General features: G+C 56.2%; 2 protein-coding genes across 2 annotated transcripts in view; both read right to left on the reverse strand.

Moving 5' to 3' along the window:
• Nucleotides 1–567: 567 nt before the first annotated feature.
• Nucleotides 568–17,869, reverse strand: ARHGAP36 (Rho GTPase activating protein 36). The gene is made up of 12 exons (XM_075162620.1): nt 17,738–17,869; nt 17,333–17,564; nt 13,260–13,416; nt 9,616–9,678; nt 8,820–9,070; nt 8,478–8,673; nt 7,915–7,970; nt 7,283–7,433; nt 7,012–7,160; nt 6,174–6,344; nt 4,336–4,433; nt 568–3,357 (listed from the first exon to the last, which is right to left on the reverse strand). The coding sequence occupies exons 3-12, from the start codon at nt 13,372–13,374 to the stop codon at nt 3,219–3,221; spliced, it is 1,389 nt and encodes a 462-aa protein (XP_075018721.1). The 5' UTR covers nt 13,375–13,416; nt 17,333–17,564; nt 17,738–17,869; the 3' UTR covers nt 568–3,218.
• The window catches only part of ENOX2 (ecto-NOX disulfide-thiol exchanger 2), a 55,038-nt gene continuing 53,831 nt past the window's right edge, over nt 17,869–19,075 (reverse strand). The window contains exon 16 of the transcript XR_012675648.1: nt 17,869–18,010. The gene's annotated coding sequence lies outside the window, so the exon portion shown is untranslated. The remainder of the gene's footprint in view (nt 18,011–19,075) is intronic.

Here is a 19,075-nt window from a genome sequence, read left to right on the forward strand (position 1 = left end):
ACCTCTATCATAAAGCCTAAACACTTGCCAAATCTGCCCTCGCAAACCTCAACTTACCATTAATCTTAGCAAAATAATTTTACCATGGAAACTAATTCGGGAGGTTTATTGACCTTAAAAAACTTCCCTAAAGCAAATCAATTGACCCGAGAAAGCTGCAACTCAAAATGATACGACCATAACCTTACATGGAAAATCAACATTAACCCTCACCTTCACGACAAACCTCACGTGGGGGCTGGGCATAGCCAAACGTTTCTCATGGCCGCCACGTCACCCCCAGTGGTGTGGGCACCGTGCGGAGCACCCAGGAGGAGCTGGGCTGCGAGAACCCCAAACGACAGCGCTCACTCTGCGGAGGCGCTCCCACCCTACGCCCAATCCCCAGGGCCACCCATCGGTGCAGCCCCAGCCCCGCTCCGACTGCCCGGCCGCCAGCCCCGCTCCGACTGCCGGTTCCGCTGTCGGAACCTGCACCTCAGGCCAGATCTGACCCGCGTCCCCCCTGTCCCAGGACTGAGCCGGTACCCCGGCCCCGGCCAGCGCCCGCCGCTCCCCCACACCGAGCACCCTGCCAGCCCAAAGCTTCCCAGGGCGCCGGCTCCGGCTGCGATTCCCCATTCCACCTCTCATCCGTGGACCGACTCTGGATGTGAACGTAGGAAAACCCACACGGAGCGAACGACTGATGGAGCTTCGGTCCTCCTTTAAACATCCCCTCCTTGTCCTCCCTGAGCCGCGGTTCTGCCAAACTCTCCAGCCTGGTTTTGTTTTCAGAAGTACTCTTATTTTTCAGCCACTTTTGGGAGGGGAAGGGGTGTCAAGTCCTCCAGCTTCTACCCAACATGCCAGTGTAAACAGAAACATTTTAAACAACAACAACAGAAGAGGAACCATGCCCACACATCAGTGTACAGCAGCTGTGACGAGGAGCTCATAGCGATGGGCTGGGAACTTCTACGGAGAGAAATTTCCATCAATTCTCTGCTAAGGTTGAGTTTGGGGGAGTTTCAGTCATACGAGAAACCGGACGATTAAATCCGTCGTGGAACAGACATTTCTATCACACGTGAGAAACTCTGCTGTCTAAATACAACCCAAAATGACAGATGGATGGAGACCTACAGAGCAACAAAAGGAAGCAGCTGCAAAACCAAACTCTCTGTGCCCTGAGTTATAAAGCCAGACATTTTTGCCACGATTCATGGAGAATAAGCACCTCTGTAATCATCAGTGTGTATTTCTTGGTTTCTCCAGAATAGAAGTCATGGATTTGCAGCTGATTTCAGGTAGTCCAAACAAGAGGAGCTGTGACACCAGATCCATCTGCCCCCAACACTAAAAAATCCTGGTATAGCGCATTCCCGTCTTCTTTCTGCCCTGCTGCTCTCCAGCGTCACCCACCTTCCTCCCCTACCCATCTGCCCTAGTTCTCTACACCAGTACTCCTCTGGGCACCAGTTCTCCTCCCATCACATCCTTACCAGCTTCCCACCTGCCTGCCCTCTCCTCGGCACTCTTCACCTGCATTTCCTTGGAAGTGAGATCTCAGCTGTGAACGTGACAATTGACATTTCAAGCCAAGAGATTATAAATTACGTGATCTCAGAAGACAGAGGAAAGACAAAAATGTTGCATGGAAAATTCACAGACACCTCTTTTGCTGTCTCTTTGTCTTTGACTTTCCCTTCCACATGCACCAACCTTTTGCCCTCCGTCGTGCTGGCTGTGGCTCCGTGTGCTGGACCAGCGCGCCCGGAGCTGCCTGGGGACGGCTGTCCAGAGCACCCCTCCCTACGCCGCTGTTTCACCCAGGGACAACCCAGCCCACGGGGGTTACTGAGTACGGGGCTGCCAGGCCATGTCCGCAGAGTAAATGGAAAGAAAACAACGGAAAATATTTGCTGATAACTTTCATTCTGCCAGATCAGCTAGAAATGTACCTTTGCAGGTAACTGGCAGTGACTTCCAATGCCTGAGCAGTAGGAACAAACCAAACCAGGCATTTCTCAGCCAAAGATCATGAAAAGACACCATAATCTGTAAAATACATTAGAAGGTCTATTTACTGAATATTAACTCAAGGAAAATTGAAGTTTATAATCCTCAGAGTATATTGTTCCCTCTTACTACACCAGCCAGGCATTTTGGGGTCGATACAGTGTTTTCGGTCTATAAAACGAGCAGTTTGAAACCCGGGTTCAAAGAAAGAAGAAAGCTGTGATTCATTCTGAACGGCCGGCCAGGGTCTCTTTGCAGTGATGGTGCTGTTGCTTTAGCTCCACGGGCTTTCCTGTAGCTCCAAGAGAGCTCTCCCTCCGCACAAGCCTGTGATACAACAACACACGGTGAATAGGATCCCAAAGCACAACTGCACAAAGCCGAACTGCATTTTCCACCCTCTGCCCTGCTAACACTCCCCATCCACTTCTGTCTCGGGCCGGTCTCCTCCCTGTGGGCGCAGGGGTCCCAGCCCAGGCTGCCGCTCCCCCCGTCCCTGCAGGCAGCCAGCCCCACCAGAGCCCAGCAGACGTCTGGAGGTACACCGGACAGCGTCCAGTTTGGACCTCCGAGTCCCGTCCGCCGAGCATGGCACGGCTGTCAGACACCTGCCCGCTGCTCCCCAGTCTGCACCAGTTCGCTGTCCCAGTGCACGGGGCTGGTGGCCATCCGGAGGGGAGAGGCTGTCCCCCGCAGGCAGGGACGCCAGGAAGCCACCCTGCAGTCCCCGCCTGCGCTGCCACCCAGTGCGCTGCTCGCCCCGAGCCGAGAAATGTCCTGCCCCGAGCTCCTGTGAAGCAGCGGATGGCAGGGGCAGCGCGCGCCGAGGGCAGGGCAGCGGGCAGCCCTGCAAGCAGGCTGCAGCAGACGCTTTCTGCCTGGCTCCCAGAGCACGCGCCCCTTCGCACGCCGCTGCCGACACAACCGTGCACGCACAGCCACTGCACACGCACACGGGTTTCTTGGTTGCCATCTAGCAACAAACCCACACGGGGAAAGCTTTTCTGCTGGCAACCTGCAAACGCCTCTCCTGCTGTGGGTCTGCCTGCACCAGAACAACTTGGCACGTCTACTGGTAGCAAAGATGCTCCCACAAGCACTCATACTCCTTTCACTTCTCCACTCCTCCAAAGGGGGACAGCGGACTTGTTTTTGCTGGGGAAAGGTTGCCCAGTTCTGTCGACAGAAGGCAGTGCAGAGGGCAGGGACCAGGCTTGCTAAATGCTGACGTCCAGGTTTAGGAATGAGACGTTGCTGTACAACTCTGACGAGACCGAGCCGCTCTCCAGGGTGCGGGTCCGACCAGGCAGCGGGGATGGAGCATGCTCCTCTGGTGAATCCTCACTCTCTGTGCTCCTAAGAAAGTAAAACAAAAAGCGAGAGAGATGCTATTTGCAAACTGCTTCCATTGCCCGAATGGCCGCTAGCAGTGACCCCGAAGATTTGCTTCTCTTTGGACAGTCCCAAAAGGCAGGTGAAGACAGACAAGGAACAGTAGCAGAGATGACTCGTAAGATCTGTGGGCCGGGAAACCACTTCGCGCAGGACAGCCCACGTTTGCTGAAGGAGTCACCAGCTCTGAAGGAGACCGAAGGCTGCCGAGCACGCCCTGCTTCAGACCACAGGGGAGCGAGATACCTCCTGTGCCACGTGCCATGATCGCGGGCGCAGATCATGGGACACAAGGCCCTTTTACCCACCCTCTAATCACAGGGAAGGGCGTGAGCTCAAATTCTGAGCCTCTATGGGACCATCCTGTCTTGCAGCCAAAAAGCAGATGTACAGACATGGCTGGCAGTCACAGGCACGGACACCCGCGCACACAGATGTGCCCAGGACAGGCAAAAAATGCACAGAAATGCGGACAACACCAAGGGTGAAGAAAATTTGGAGGAGGCTGGTGATGGAGCTGAAAATGGAGCAGGCATCCGTGTGTGATGCTGAGAGGCTGGAGCAGCGGAGGGTCTGGGGGTGCAGCAGGACAAGAGCTGTGCAGGTACGCACCCAGAAAGATGGGTGCAGTGGAGGGGTTCTGATGCAGGGCAGGTCTGGGTAAAGGAGAGTGCGCGGCACAGGCTGGGGAGGAAAAAAGGAGAATAGGGAGCTCCAAGGGACAGAAAAGCTGGGGTGTTTCAGCTGTTAGGTGTTAGCACAGAAGTGAAGGATTTTAGCTGGAGTTCATGACGGAAAGTGGTGGAAGGACCAGGAAGGATGCGCAGAAAGATCAGCAGGATTTGTCCGTCTTGCCAGCAGCGCGGTGAGCGTCGCTGCGGGAGGCTTTGCCCCCGTGCAGCGAGGTGCCCCCCAGCAGCACTGCGCCTCGCGGGGACTTACGGCACGGCCTTGAACTTCCTGCGCAAAAGGTAGTCGATGACATCGGGGTCTGTCTGAAATAGCCTCCTTAGGACGTCGCGTTGCATTTCTGGAGAGACCTGGGAGGGATACACAGACACGCTCGCTCGTGGCACCTCTCCTCTCTGGCGGAAGACGGGCAGAGGCAGCCAAGGACAGCAAAAGGACTGCAGGCCAATAGGTGCCCACAGACCCGCTGTGCTGGGGTCACGCCCCACACACCTCCCGGGGTCTGAGCAGGACCTCAGCCCCTGCTTTTCCCACGCTATCCCCGGTCCTTTGGCTCCCTGTAGACCTGACAACTGCTACAAGGCTTTTGGGGGACCTGAGACGTCACATTCCCACAGACCTGTAGGAAATGGACATTTCTGGTACTTCTCGGGAATTTCCCAGGTCCTGTCCTAAAACCAGGGCCAGGAGGACTGCTCAGTGTATGCTCTTGCTGATCCAGGGAGTTTCTGCCGGGGTTTCGAAACAGCTGCACAGCCTCCACTGGGTTTGTCCCCAAGGAGGGGGCTATGTGACTGCATGGTGCCTACCTACCTCCATCCCTCGGGACCGCTTCAGAGTGCCCAGGCCCACAGGAGCACCCGTGGTGCTGGGGATGGCACCTTGCTGCATACCCGCAGGGCTCTCCTGCTCAACCACCGTACCCACCTCCGAGCCTGCACCGAGCAACCCCGCTTTGCTCAGGTACCGCACTGCACCGCTCTGTCCTTCTCCCCCAGCATCTCCCACAGAGGTAAGGAGAAGCACGGAGCCTGGAGGGGCGTCCCCACTCTGTCATGCCTCCCTGGCACCCACGCTGCAGCAGGGCAGAGCGGAGAGTGCAACAGTGGAGGCTTGAAGTCCACCTGGACGACCATGCAGAGCAGGATTCGGCCAGGAGAAGATGCAGGAGGCTCTTACTGCTGCCTGCAAGTGCCCACGGGCGGGTGGAGAGAGGATGGAGCCAGACTCTTCCTAGAGGTGCCCGGGCACAGACCGAGGCGCAGCGGGGACGAGCTGCAGCAGGGGCACTTCTGACAAGGAGAAAATTCTTCCCCTAAGGGTGGTGCAGCCCTGGGATAGGACCCAGAGAGGTCAGAGCTCTCCATCCTTGGAAATAAAGTAAACGCCAGCTGGACGCAGCCCTGATCTAGCTTTGAAGTGAGCCCTGATCCAGTTGGTCTGGACGCTCCAGAGGCCTCTTCCCATACGAACCTTTACGTGACTCTAAAAGATGCGTTTGGGAACCCCAGGTTGATGCATCCTCTGGGACAGGATGAGCACTCCCTGCCTCACACTGATGGTCCAAATCATCCACTGAAGAGTCGACCTGAAGTGATCCCACCTTTCACCGCCCTCACCAGCTCTCCCCACTGTTACAACCTCCCCGCATCTGCCCGAGGCTGTGGCATCTCCACCCCACGCCATCGCCTTCCAGCTCCTTCCCTCTTCTAGGGTCTCCCGTTTTTTTCCTCTTCTTTCCCCCCTCACTGGGACTTTAGGGGAGAAACAGTGCCGAGGTGCAGTTGCTGTTGCTCAGTTGTTTCCTGTCCCAAAAAGCTCGGTCAGACATCGCCGGGGTGGAAAGCGACAGAGAAGACGGGACCTGTCCATGGCATGACCCTCAGCTCTGCCTTTATGATGCCAGTAACGAGCCATCCCAAATTAATATTTACACCTGGCATGAGGAATGAACCACATTTCCAGAAGCCGACTCGAGTCACCTGCTGCTCACTGGGCTGTGAATACGTCCTTCCTTCTGCTGCCGTTAGAAAAGCATTCAGAGGGGAAGGAAAGGTCTAGGGAAGCTGCCCTGAGAAAGCCTCACCTACCATGAACAAGGTCTGGTAGTGCTCAATCAACCTCTGGAGCACCAGTATGATGGCAGTGCTGTCTTCAAAGTTCATGGCACCAGCGTCTTTCTCCCCAGGCTTCTCTTTCCGAAGGATGTTGGGACCAAAGACTGTGGCCAAGTTTGAAACAGTCATTTTATTCCCAGGAATCTAGCAAGCAAGCACAAAAGGGAATTGCAGATTATAGATGCACCTGCATGAGATGTCCCAGGATAGCCTCACCCACCCCAGAAGAGGAACACAAGCTGCTGAGTGAGGCTGGGGTGTTGATCTGGGTCCAGTTTGGTCCTTTCCGAGCTGGTGGCAGGGCCAGCACGGAGGGTTTGTGGTGCTGGAGCACGTGCTCACCCCCTCCTGGCATCAGGGCCTCCATTCCCACCTACCTCGCTTTCATGACCCGTACCAGAAGGTAGCAACCAATATTTCTATGTCGTCTTACAATATGGGAGAAAACCTGTCTCTTTGAATCACCGAGAGACTTAGAGCTCGAATTGTCCAGAGAAACCAAAATCAACCTCAACGCATGATGATAAGTCCTTCACGAAAGTTGGAGGTGGAAAAACAGAATTAGTGCACAAACAATGCCCCTTGCGCTGCCTACAGACACACAGCCGGGTCTCTCTGGGGTTCCTGCAACCCAGAAAATCACTTAGCTGGACTGAGAGCAACCCAGACCTGCCATGGACAAGGAGATTCATCAGCAATTTGGTTTTGCCAGAGGATTCACCCAGGCTTGCAAGAAGCTCTGCCTGGCTTTAACCAACGAAGTTTGCGCACCCCCTTCTTCGTGCAGTCGACCCCTTTGGGCCAGCCTTACCTCCTGGCCGTCGGGGCCCCAGGAGCTCTCGGCGTGCCGGGCCACCTCGCCGAGGAACCGCAGGAGCCGGTGCAGCGTGTCGCTGTGGCAGGGGGGCAGCAGGAAGAGCAGCAGCTGGAGGGCGGCCAGCTGCGCCGGGCCCTCCATGGCTAGGCAGAGAGCAGCCCGTTAATTAGTGCCCGTTAATTAGTTAATTCCCTTTTTTCCCTTACAAAACCAAACGTGGTGGGTGGACGGTGCAGAGTGAGAACAATGCACCCCGGGTACTCACAGGCTGTGCTGAGGAAGGCTGCGTAGAGCTCTCTGGGAATCAGTGAGTCCGGCATGTCCCGAAGAAACTCTTTGAGCAGAGCGGCCACATCATGAACGCTTTGATGCTCATCCAAGAAAACATCCAGTCCTCGGTCAAACTCTTCCCTCAGCTTAAAGATGGAAGAAAGGAGAAGAATAAAAGCGACAGTCAGTTCTTCCTCTTTACACAAGTCACGCTGCCAGGCACTGTCGCTGTACAGAGCTACTGCAATGGCAGGACAGGAGGGTTGGCTACCCAAGGTCCCCCTGAAGCAGGGCACCCCCAGAGAAGGCATGCCAGAGCCCCAGAGCCTGCTCCTGCCAGAGATGGGCCACAGGACCAGAGGGAGCTGCTGGCTGGTGAGGGGAGCCCAGAGGGGGCTCTGAACTGGGGATGGAGGCTCATCCTTTAAAGGCAGCTTGGAGAGATGAAGCCTGCTCTCCAAGGCTGGGAGAAGGACCCAGCAGCAGGCTACAGGTTGTCTGTGACCCAGCATGTGCCTGTGAGACCTCTCCACGTCAACGTCTGCTTTATTCATTCCCCACCCACAGAAGCACCTGTCCTTTGGATGCGGTACTGCTACAGAGGACGCAGTCAATGTCTCACTTTACCTGCTGAACTCTCTTCTTGGAGCTCCCAACCCGGAAGATGCCCACCGTTTGGAGACCTGGGAGACAGACAGGTTAGTGCTCTGCGTTTCCACAGCCCCCTGCCGCCCCGACTAGTCCTTGGAGCACCTCAACACCACGGAAGTGTTCTCTGGCACTGCACGCGAGGCAGCGCGTCCTTCCCTGCTCCTGGCAGGGGGGGTAAAAAGAAAGGGTTTGGAGCCGTAAGATTTTCTGGGGTTGACTGTCTGTGGGTCAGGGAGGAGAACTCACCCGTACACCACCCTGAGCTAGATGCTGGCTTTGCAGGGGAGGCGAGGCCAGGGCGCGCCAGGAGATGGGTCACTGATAGGCACAGTGACATTCGCTTCTCAGCCCAGATGCTACACCCAGCCCAGAGGACTCTCCCCAGGGGGCTTTTCGGGAGCACGCCTGCCCCAGGGATCAGCTGCCTCCTCCCGTCCTGGGGAACGCCCGGGCCAGAACGCCCCAGCCCACCACGTGTGATGGGTTTTACCAACCTACTGTGGGACGGGCCACCTGGCTGGGGAGACACGCGCATTTACCGTGCGTTTCAATGTGTCTGCAACATCTGTCCACAATCCGCGGCACCTGCCAGGTGATGGGGTTGAGGCTCAACATCTTTTTCTTGCCCAGGCTTCTCCGTGGATCCAGCTCGTGGGGGTGTGACAACTGCAGTGCCTCCAGCAGCTTGGACGTGTTGTCACTCAGGTCAGTGATGGAGTCCACGGACATTGCCCCCTGAGATGGAGCAGAGGACCCAGCATGCAGCACAAATAACTCACATTCATTAAGAAAAGACCCTGGGAATCCATATGCATTGCCGAAGTCAGAGCCTCCCCCAGCCTGCAGCACCATCGCAGCGCAGCCCATTTTTGCAATCGTACCCTTCGCTGGCTCCAGGAGCTGTTGTCCAGAAAAGTTGAGGAAAGCGGCTCCTCCGGGAAGACCCCGCAGGGTACCAGGGTCCTGCCCATCGGGGACCTCTTCTGCCTCTGAGCCCGAAATCTCGTCACTGTCGCTTCCACCTCCAGGCAGAGCCGGCGGCTCTTCTTCACCGCTTCCTGCAGTTGCTTGTAGGCACGGTCATGGGCGATGACTTGGAAGAGTGGGATCCCAAAAGTCTGAGGAGAGCAGTCTAGGGAAAAACATGGGAGAAAGGGAAAAGTATCGCTACCAGGAAAATCAAGAGGGAGCTGCACTAGCACAGCCCAGCTGCCAGGGGCACGCGTGCACGCCTGGATAAAATAATTAACCGACAGAGGGGAATACCAGGATACCGTAAAGGTAACTGGGAGAGTGAAGAGGACAACGTGTAAAACCGATTCAATACATGACAGGGAGATCTGTAGCTTGAATCCAGGACGGCAGTCCTGTAACTCTCAGTGCCCTTGCATGCCCTGTCCCCTCCTGCTCCCCGCTCTACGAATAGCAACACTCATTTGTGTACATCTTTACAAATGCACGTTCACACGCACACACATTTCCTCCACAGACATTTGCAGCCCTTCCAGACTCTCTCAGGATTGTGCCCGTACCGTCACACCCGCTCTGGAGAACAGCAAGACAACACGGGACAAAGCACCCTGCTGAACGTGGGCACCCCTCAGCTCAGCCCCATCAAAAATCACCAATTCCCTTTGAGAGCAGCGACCAAAACCTGGTAAGAGGGAGGCTGCTCACCTTTCTTCTCCTTTGAAAAGCTCTCCAGTTTCTGGCGGATAGATTTACTGCCTTTAGGTCCAGCTATGAGGAGAAAAGAAAGCAAAGGTTCTGCGTCATTAGGGTGTTCTAGTACGGTCTCCCCTTAAAGACACCTGCCTTGCCGCACCCTCGCAGGCAGAGCACGGCCGCAGGCACCTCCGGCGGGCAGAGGGACGCTGCAGGCCTGACGTGGCCGCGGCCCAGCGAGGATGCCCGAGGCCACGTGGGATGGCACGGTGGGCATCAGCCACCTGGGGGAAACAGCCCCAGAGACAGGCCACCGTCCTCCCAAAGCGGAGGAAGGGACCCCTCCACACCCCGGCACCTGGACTGGCGGGTCCCATGGCACCAAACCATGGCGTTAAAGACACCCCAGCTGTGGGATTCACCCCACCTGGCTCAGACCACAGCCCTGTAAACCCCTCTCCATCAGGGCTTACCGCTACCTCACTATCCAGAGGTGTAACCCAGCAACGCAAGAAGTGCAGGTTAGTGCCTATGAACCGTCAGGCAGCCGGCAAACGAACCGGTGTTACAGAGGAGAGTGAAAATGAACGGCAGCTGATCTTTCTGGTGGCCTCCTAGCTTGCCATGCCCCGTCGGAGGAAAGGCCTGGTGCTGCAAGAGCTACCCAAGGCCGCCTGTGCACGGGACGTGCTGGGAGACTGCGGAGAGTGGCCAAGACCAGCCGCCAGCAAATGGCTTCTCACACGTGGAGAGCCGCGGAAAAACTTCAGCTCTCCAAAGGCTGTGGCTTCAAACTGTGCTGGCCACCTGTGAATTCTGCGTCCGTGTTATACACGACTCTGTATTAATGATGATGTCCTAGCAATTACTTAATGACTCAGAAAGCTGCACTAATGCATCCTCAGAGGTCTGGTCTCGACACTGGAAAAAGGAATACAGCCCCAGAAAAGCTTTTGTGAATGTTCTACAGAGCACAGCCAAATAAAGTTAGACAAAACACGTACCACCAGACACCCGCACTGGTCCCAGAGAGGCAAGCCCCGTTGCACACCCAGGGACAGCACTCAGCAGCAATGAACTGAAAACCCATTCACTGCCCACCCTAAATCCTCCCAGGACACATCGCCCTATTCTGGCTTGTGCTCCGTATTCCTGAGGAATTCTCTTCCTGGAAACAGCTTATACAATTGTTTGGGTTATTTTGTAAGATTTAGAAGAAAGCTATGAAAGTTGGTATGAGCAACATGTGCATAAAAGAGAAGCCTACATGAATTATTCTGCAGCACCATATGTGTTGTTTCATTCAAATGACCAGATAACAGGAAGATGAAGAACAACCTGGAGACAAAACCCACCCAGCTAAGGCAACAAAAGGCCAGCAAAACTCCAGTTTCAGCATAGAGTTAGGAGGGGTGACACAACGTGCTGAGGCTGAGCATCAGCATTGCTCTCCACCCCGACGCTGTGCAGATGTTTCTAAGGGAAACAAACCATGAGGCAGCAGACGGCAAAGAAACCATCAGGGCCCCTCTGCCCAGAAAGCCTGAGCCGGTATCTCCATGACAGAGTAACGCATGTCATCCACTGCAAACCTAGGAGATGACAACTTCTTTTCGCTGAGATGCATTACAGCAAGCTTGATGCTCTGCATCCTTCAAAGATTTCATCTTTCTCGGTCAACTCCTGCTCGAACCCCAGACTGGTTCCTGCAGACTTGGCCAAAATGAGATGTAGTGCCCACGACGTGTTTGCTCAGGAGGGTCATCCTGAAGGAGGCTGTTTGCTGTAAGGACTGAGATCCTGCAGAAGTTTGTTGGGATTGAATCAGGTAAGGACTCTCGGAAGGAAAAGAGCAGCCCAGAGGGTATCAGAGCTGAAGGTTGCCCCAAAGGATGGTTCACAAGGAGATGCACGCCCCGTGATCCTCATCGTCTAGGTATCTAAGGATTAAAAGAGGTGCTGAACACCTTTTTCTTGAAGAAAATAATAACCGTGCAATGGCTGTTTATTAAAGGAGGCAGGAATTTCACGTGGGTAGATATTGGGGAGCAAGTACAGACGAGTGGATGGACCCAAATGGAGACCGTGCAGCCCAAATTCAGGCATTTCCAAACATTATGAACTTCCCTTTAAAATGCTGGGATAGGAAAATGGTGTTGCAAGTGCAATAGTTTCATAGCTAATCCTCAGCATCTTACATTGACTGCCAGCCAACTAACTGCAAAAAGAGCAGTTAGCAGGCAGAAATCTAAAGGATACGAAGATGGACAAAAGGAAGGAGGGAATCCCCGACAGCAAGTGCTTCCTTCAAAAACCAGGTAAGCATGAGAGTGATGTCCAAAATACACACCAGCATGCGATCAGGACTTTGCAGTCCCCTGCACTTATCCCGCAGGAAGAGAGGAGCCCATCGGACAAAATGCAGCACACTTAACAGAACGGAAGGAAATACTTTTCTTTTTTCTTTTTTCACACTGCAGTGTTCCCCAGAGAAGCTACTGCTGCAGGCTACCTCTGAAAATGGGATCACAACAGCTCAGAATAAAAAAAAAGAAAAGGAACCAGGATGTTTGTGGTCAGAGTCCCCCAGGGACTTAAAGGCAGCCTGTGGTGGCTGGTGCTGCAGCCCTGGGGCAACTGGGAGTTCTGGGAATGAGAGGGGAGCTTTCTCCCTTTTACTCTTCTTGAAGCCATTTCATTGCATGAAATCTTCCAAATATTAATTAAGACAGGAAACCAAACCTGGATGTCGCCCCGAGTAAGTACTTGCTGTCCAGTATGAGGCTGGGCATTAGGAAATGCTCCTTCCCTGGACAGGTCCCCAGAGATGGAAGGCTCCATCCTCGGGAGGTCCCAGCCCCAGCTGCCCTGGGCTGGTGCTGGCGACAGCCCTGCTGCGAGCGGGTGGTGGGGCTGGGGACCCCCGAGCTCCCCTTGCACCCGCGCTGCTGGTACCACGCGACCCGCGGGCTGGTGAGCTGCAGGCTCCTCCTGCCCTGCTGGGATGCCAAAATACGGCCCAGGGCAGAGGAGGCATTTCAAGGCGGTCTGTCCACTCCTGAGTAACGGGTGCATTTGGGAAGGAGTCAGCTGATCCCCAGCTCACCGTGCTTGGTCAGATGTGTGGGCGTTGGGGGACGCAGGCAGCTGTGGGAACCCAGACCATGCCTGTATGTCTATGTAGGCCAGGACAGAGGAGCTCAGTCCCTGTGGAGCTTCTGTATTTATCTGCTCATTAATTTCAGTAGCTCATCTTCTAGCCTTGCATAAGCCTCACCCCAGCATCAGGACTTTGTGCTGGCCATTAATCCAAGAAGCAAAGCTTGTCCCATCCCAACGGCATTAAGATAGTCCCAGTGGAAGACCTTGCCAAGTCATATTGCATCTGGTTTGGATTAGGGGGAGCAGAGGCAGACAACAGGCAAGGTCATATTCTCACACTCCTACGGACACACAAACCCTCCTCAAAAGGCTGATTAAGCCTTCGAGGCTCAGATCAAAGCAGGGAACAAAAAATAAAATGGACCAAAATGTGTCACAAACGTCTTTCCATAACCATCATCCCATGTTATGAAGTGCAGGCGTGGGGACGAGCAGCAATAATGGCTCAGACCTCGGCCCTCCCTCAGCAGCAGCCGTCCTCTCCATTCCTCTACCTTTGGCCAGGCTGAGATCTCCAACAAGCAGCTTCTCCTGCAGCTGGTAGAGAGCAATCTCTTGCAGACTGGCTCTTTCCAACTCCGAAAGGCTGTGCAGGGGCACAGGCTGCATTTTGGTGCTTTGTCCCGGCAGAAGAGCTGAGATAAAGGTCCGCTGAAAAACATATACATATAAAAATAAAGAAGAGTCAGGAGCACGTTGCTTTAGGAGAGAAGCTGCTGAAAATGCCACAGGGTGTCTTTGCAAGGGCGGGAGACACTTGGCCCTCTTTCTCCTCTCCGAAGAGCCAGCTGATCTGTAGGTGCCCCAGCCACACATCTCACTTTGACCTTCCAAACAAAGGCCTTGGAGGCATCAGGAGTACGTGGGGGACCTCAGCCCTGGCTCCCAAGACCCCACAGGCTCCCTGAGGCACCCCAGTGCTTGGCAGAGAGCTCCCTGGCCAATTCCAGCTGCCATCTGTTCTCACATGAAGCCCAACACCATCAGGCTCACGTACACCAGACGGGGCACATCCTGGCTAGCCGGAGTGGGGACTGTGGTCCTGATGCTGGGACTTGGCCATTCTTCACCATGGGAATATAGTTCCAGGCTGGCATCAGCCTCGAGACCACGCTCCATGTCAGCGAAGTCAGGATGGAGGCACGTCCGACCCCCTCCTCACCAAACCTAGAAGGCACAACGTCTTCCAAAGCGCAACAAAGACTCGTGCGAGGGAAACCGCAGTAAGCAGCGCTTCACCCTGCTCGTCCGACTCCTCATCTAACGCGCGCCTCCTGCCCCCGGGGAGCTGCTCAGCAAACAACAAACTCAGGGAGCCAGGGGCTCCATCCCTGCGCGCCCTCAGGGTGCGCCCGCAGACCTCACCCTCAGCTGCAGGCAGGGGCGGCTACGCTGGGATCGGCTCTGGGCACATTCAGACTGGACTTTCTTCGCCCTCCTGCGCCCCTGCCAAGCGGCACCTAAGGAAAAGCTCCTCCCGGCTGCTGCAGCAGCCCGAGCATCTCCCAGCTCCCTCCAGACCTGCTCTGCCCCTGCCCTCCAGCGACCTCTGCCGAGGCAGGGGGCCCGAACCTTTTGGCCTTATGTTAACAGGTCCCAGCAGCCACCTCCACGCCCATCAGCCGAAGGCTGCTCCCGGGCTGCAGCTCAGCGCAACCAAACCGGGGGCTCTGGGTGGAGGGGCTTGGGACCCGGCACCAGCCTCGGGACCCGGCACCAGCCTCGGGACCCGGCACCAGCCTCGGGACCCGGCACCAGCCTCGGGCCGGTCTTCGGAGGATGCTGTGCAGACGCAAGGCCTCCTCTCCCTCGCCCACACCCCGCAGGTGCTGGATGCGGAGGCAGGGAGTGACTGGGAGCGGTGACCTCCGGCGAGAGCCCTGGGCGGCTCGGGCTGGGGCTCGGGCTGGCCGTCGGCCGCTGCTGGGCGCGGGGCTGCGCGACGCTGCCGCTCCCTCTCTCCTCCTACAGCTCCGTCGGGCGGGGAGAGGCTGGACAGGCGCTTCCCACCCTGCGGGAAGGTGGCTGTAGCGGTTTCCCTCCAGGGTGGGTGAAGAGAAGAAAGCTTTGGGGTTTTGGTTTTTTCAGTCATAAAAAATTTCTAAAACCTAAAAAGCAGCGCGCATCCCGCTAAATAAGATTTACAGCCCCTTTTATTCACAAGCTTTTCTTCTCTGCCTTTTCCCCCTATTTTAAATAGGTTTCTTTCTTAATTTAATACTTAACGCTGAGCTTCATCTCGTGTAAATCCGACACTTCCAGCACCGAGCAGCGCTGCCGAAGCCTCACCCCCACCCTTACCCCCAGCACAGGCTGGACTGCAGCCCACAGCCCCACGCAGGTCACGGCCAAACGCCCCATCCCCTCTCCCGCGTCTTCGGGGAGCTCTCGCTGTTGTCTGCAGCCTCCTGGAGAGGCCGCGCAGGGACCCGGCTCCTCGCCCCGCACTAACCTGGGCGCCCGCTCCGGTGCCGAGGGCGCAGGGGCTGCGGCTGCTCCTCCTGCCCCCAGCCCCCCGCAGCCCGCGCCGCCTCCCTGGCACCCAGCGCGCCCAGCCACGGTCCAAAGAGCAAAAAGCAGCAGTAAACGGAAGAAAGGACCAAGGCTATCAGCATGCGCACAGAAAAGATGTGGTCAGAGTACAGATATTTAGAAAGTTACATAAATAATAAAAAAAAAAAGAGTTGTTATGAACTCCCCAGAAGGGCACACCAAAAAGGGAATTCTGCTCCCACGCCCAAAGAGAAGGGAAACATCTGCAGCCCCTGCCTTTGCTCCAGGCTTGCCCACTGAGATGCGCGCCAGGTCAGGGCACTGGGTGACAGCCTGATCTAGGACTTGTCTCGCTGCTGCTGATGCTAACAGGATAGCTTTCCTCTCAGAAAGACAAAAATATTCTTCAAACATTTGACATTTACTACAAAAACTACGTGCCTCAGCATGGACGTGGGGACAAACGTGAGCTGCAGCATAGCCAAGCCGCCTGGCACAGCTCAACACCTCGGGACAATCAAAACTGGGGTACCCGGGTGCCCACGACGGTCTCATACGGGGCTCGGGGTAAATCACCCAGGAAGGGCTGGCGCAATCCTGCTTACATGGCAGCTCGTCCTGCCGCCGGCCAGACACAGCACCGACCCCCCGGGGACTGGAGCCCAGGGGATGCGTTAGCAAAGGGGCCAGAGAGTCACAACACCCACTTAAATCTTAGGTGAAGCACAGCCCACGGAGGCATTCATGTCTCGCTCGAAAAAGGGTTTTTTCATTATTAAATTATTAAACAACATCAGGAGTGTTCTTTAGGATCTGCAGCTTGCTTGGGCCGCCCCTCAGCTTTCTGCCCCTCCACACGCTCCCCCCAAGGCAAGCTCAGCCGTCAGCCTTGAATGCAATACACGGCTTTTTATAACTTTCATCCTGCAGGGGAAAAAAAAAAATCTGTAGAAGGAAGAAGCAGCCCTTTAGGAATGTATTTTATTTGCTGTCTCAACAGGGCTGCATGTAAGAGCCCAGTCTTAAACTAAAATAACTAACTGGTCCTAGCAAGCTTTGCAAACGGAGATCCTGGGACATGAGCTCCCCTGGGAGAGCCTGGGTGGGAGAAGGGGGCACAGATAAGATGTTGGCTTTGACAGGCAAGAACATCTGCGCTTGCCCGCAACAGCTCACGTGCTTCTGCCACCCCAGAAATGAGGGACGAGCAGAAGCGGTGCCTGCGCAGGGGCCTCCGGGCAGGACGGGAGCAGCTCTGCTGCCGGCGGGTGCTGCGGATGGGCAGACAAGCCCCCGAGACAGACGCACTGAAGGAAATTACCTCTCTGCAGGCGAAGCTCACAGCCCCGGGCAGGGCCCACATCCACAGCCCCTGCCTGAGCGGGAGGGATGGTGGGAGCCGAGTCACGGAGGACGCGGCTGCCTTGGGCGAGGAGGAGGAAACCCGATTAGAGAGGGAGCAGAACAGAGGGAAAGCAGGAAGGAGAAGTCAGGGCAAGCTGCTGCTTATCTGGCCCTACCGTAAGCGCTATGGGAATAGCCCTATAAAATGCCACCATCCCTAGCTTTCTGATAAACTCCTGCTTCAACTCTTCACCCCGAAAAACCTGGCCTTACTTCTCGCACCAAGCGTGTATTTATGCTCATGGGAGCAAGCTAGATGGGGACCAGCGCCGACAACTCCAAAGTCCCCGACGGCAGCGCAGCAGTGGGTGGGTGTCCCTGCCCGAGATGGGTGATGCTCCAGCCTGGGCAGGCGCCGGTGCTCCCTGCAAGGAGGAAAACGCCAATACGCAGCGGGGGCAACAGCCAGAGTACGGCAAATCCTCCTTCAGAGGGGGATGCCCAAGAAGGAATCTTACTAACCCGAAAACAGAAATGCCTTTCGCTGGGAGCGTGAACATGGCCCTTCCTCTCTGCAATGACTTTCCCTGCTTAATTTTGGGACTAGGGCTTATTTAAGGAAATCTCATGGGAAAGGCTGCAGCTCTATTCCCAGGGAGCTGCAGTTGCTCCCCCATTTTCAGCAGCAAAGTCACCCTCTTCCCAGCTGGAACACAGAGCTGACATTTACCTTCCTCGTTTTCTTCTCGCAGCACGACCAGCGGCAGCCTGGGCTCTCTTCTCTTCCTTCAAGACGATGGTTTTCAAAGCAGCGTCTCCACCGTGTCCCGCGCAGCCCGCAGAGCGGGTGGGAGAACCTTCCCTGCCTGCTGGCGGGAGAAGAAGCGGAGAAGTGACGGAGAGGAGACGCTGCAGCTGAACGCGGCCGAGGGGAGGAGAGGGGTGATGAGAATGTGAATTTTCTGCCAAAAGAAATGGGAGCCAGAAACATCGTGTGGAGAGAAAGGGCAGGGTTAGATGGGAAGGATCAGCACTTCCCACGCCTGACGGAGTTTGTGCCTTGGCAGGGGATCGATCATTGCTCAGTCCATCTCCTCTGTCCCCACTCTCGTCTATCAGTACCCAGGACACCCACCGAAGCACCCGCTGTTCCGGCAGATGAAACCTGAAAGGGAAGTTTGCTGCCTGGGCGCTGGTCGGTGAGGGCCAGCGGATGGTTTTCACCTTGGCTCTCCGTGCAGACCTCTCAACTGCTCCATCACAGCATCTTCACAGTGGCCACGTCTCCAGTGCGGTCAGGCACGGGCAGGCTGGGCCAGGCACACGGCTGCCCTCCGCATCCACGATCTGAGGGTCTGAGGGACCGCAGGAGGTCCCTGCAAAGCTCTGGGGTGAGGAGCTCACAGACCTGGCGGGATAGAGGTACAGCTAGCACCTTGTACCATGCATTGTGGGGGTTCCAGACCCCAGAGAGCCTTACAGATCTCCAGCAACCTGCAAGATAGGCATGTTAACACCCAAAACTGGCACCTCCTTTCACGCTCACGAGCACCTCAGGGACCGCAGCCAGGCTCCCGGTCCATGACACCTTGATGATAGGGTGCAGCCACGGCTGGGGACAAGCTGAGCTGAGGACATGGTGCAGAGCCCCAGGAACCCACCCAGTGACTGCTCTGCGGGGGCCCGCGAGCAGTGCGGAAGAGAGTGACTGCCAGCATGAGGTTTAATGAAGGACCATCTCTGCTCCCACGCCCAAAGAGAAGGGAAACATCTGCAGCCCCTGCCTTTGCTCCAGGCTTGCCCACTGAGATGCACGCCAGGTCAGGGCACTGGGTGACAGCCTGATCTAGGACTTGTCTCCCTGCTGCTGATGCTAACAGGGTAGCTTTCCTCTCAGCAAAGGGTCCCCCAGCCCCCCGAGGACTCGGCTGCCCCTCGACAGCTGCAGCTGCCAGCCTGGCGCCAGGCAGAGCCCTGGATGGGATGTCCGCTTACTGGTGGCCCTCCTGCCCCCCGTGGGATTGCTAGCACCAGCTTCCCTGCAGCACTACGAACCCCGGGACGTTCTCCACGCTCACTAATGAGTGCGAGGCGATTCCTGGCTCCTACCCCCCGGGGCACTGCAGTCCCTCAGGATGTTCGGCTAGCGCTCGGATGCCACACCATGACCCATCCCATCCCGGCCCTCGTATCTCCAGAGCATCTTTCTCCAGGAGGGTCTGGGCTACCTGCAGGCTCCCTTTTAAACTGGACACCTCCTGTTCATTTGGGACCTGGCTCTGCCACTGCCCGAGGGATCTCAGCATCTCCTGATCCAGCAGACACTGGTTGCCACCAGCCAACTTGCTTCCTTCCCCGCAGCAGCTGCGTTTTGAGAGGCCGCAGCCAGGCTTGCGGCGTCCTCCAAAACGTGCAGCCATTGCATGGGAACCCCCGTTGCAGGCTGTTGCACCTTTGTGGAGGCTGCTGAGCT

Source organism: Calonectris borealis, chromosome 13 (genome assembly GCF_964195595.1).
Source record: "Calonectris borealis chromosome 13, bCalBor7.hap1.2, whole genome shotgun sequence".
Classification (NCBI taxonomy): Eukaryota; Metazoa; Chordata; class Aves; order Procellariiformes; family Procellariidae; genus Calonectris; species Calonectris borealis.

Coding starts and splice junctions, on each gene's coding strand:
- ARHGAP36 (XM_075162620.1), bottom strand. CDS start 13,374: ATGCAGCCTGTGCCCCTGCACAGCCTTTCGGAGTTGGAAAGAGCCAGT. Junction 7,434..7,914: donor CCAAGAAGAGAGTTCAGCAG/GTAAAGTGAGAC, acceptor TCCATCTTTAAG/CTGAGGGAAGAGTTTGACCG. Junction 6,345..7,011: donor GGGGCCCCGACGGCCAGGAG/GTAAGGCTGGCC, acceptor CTTGCTTGCTAG/ATTCCTGGGAATAAAATGAC.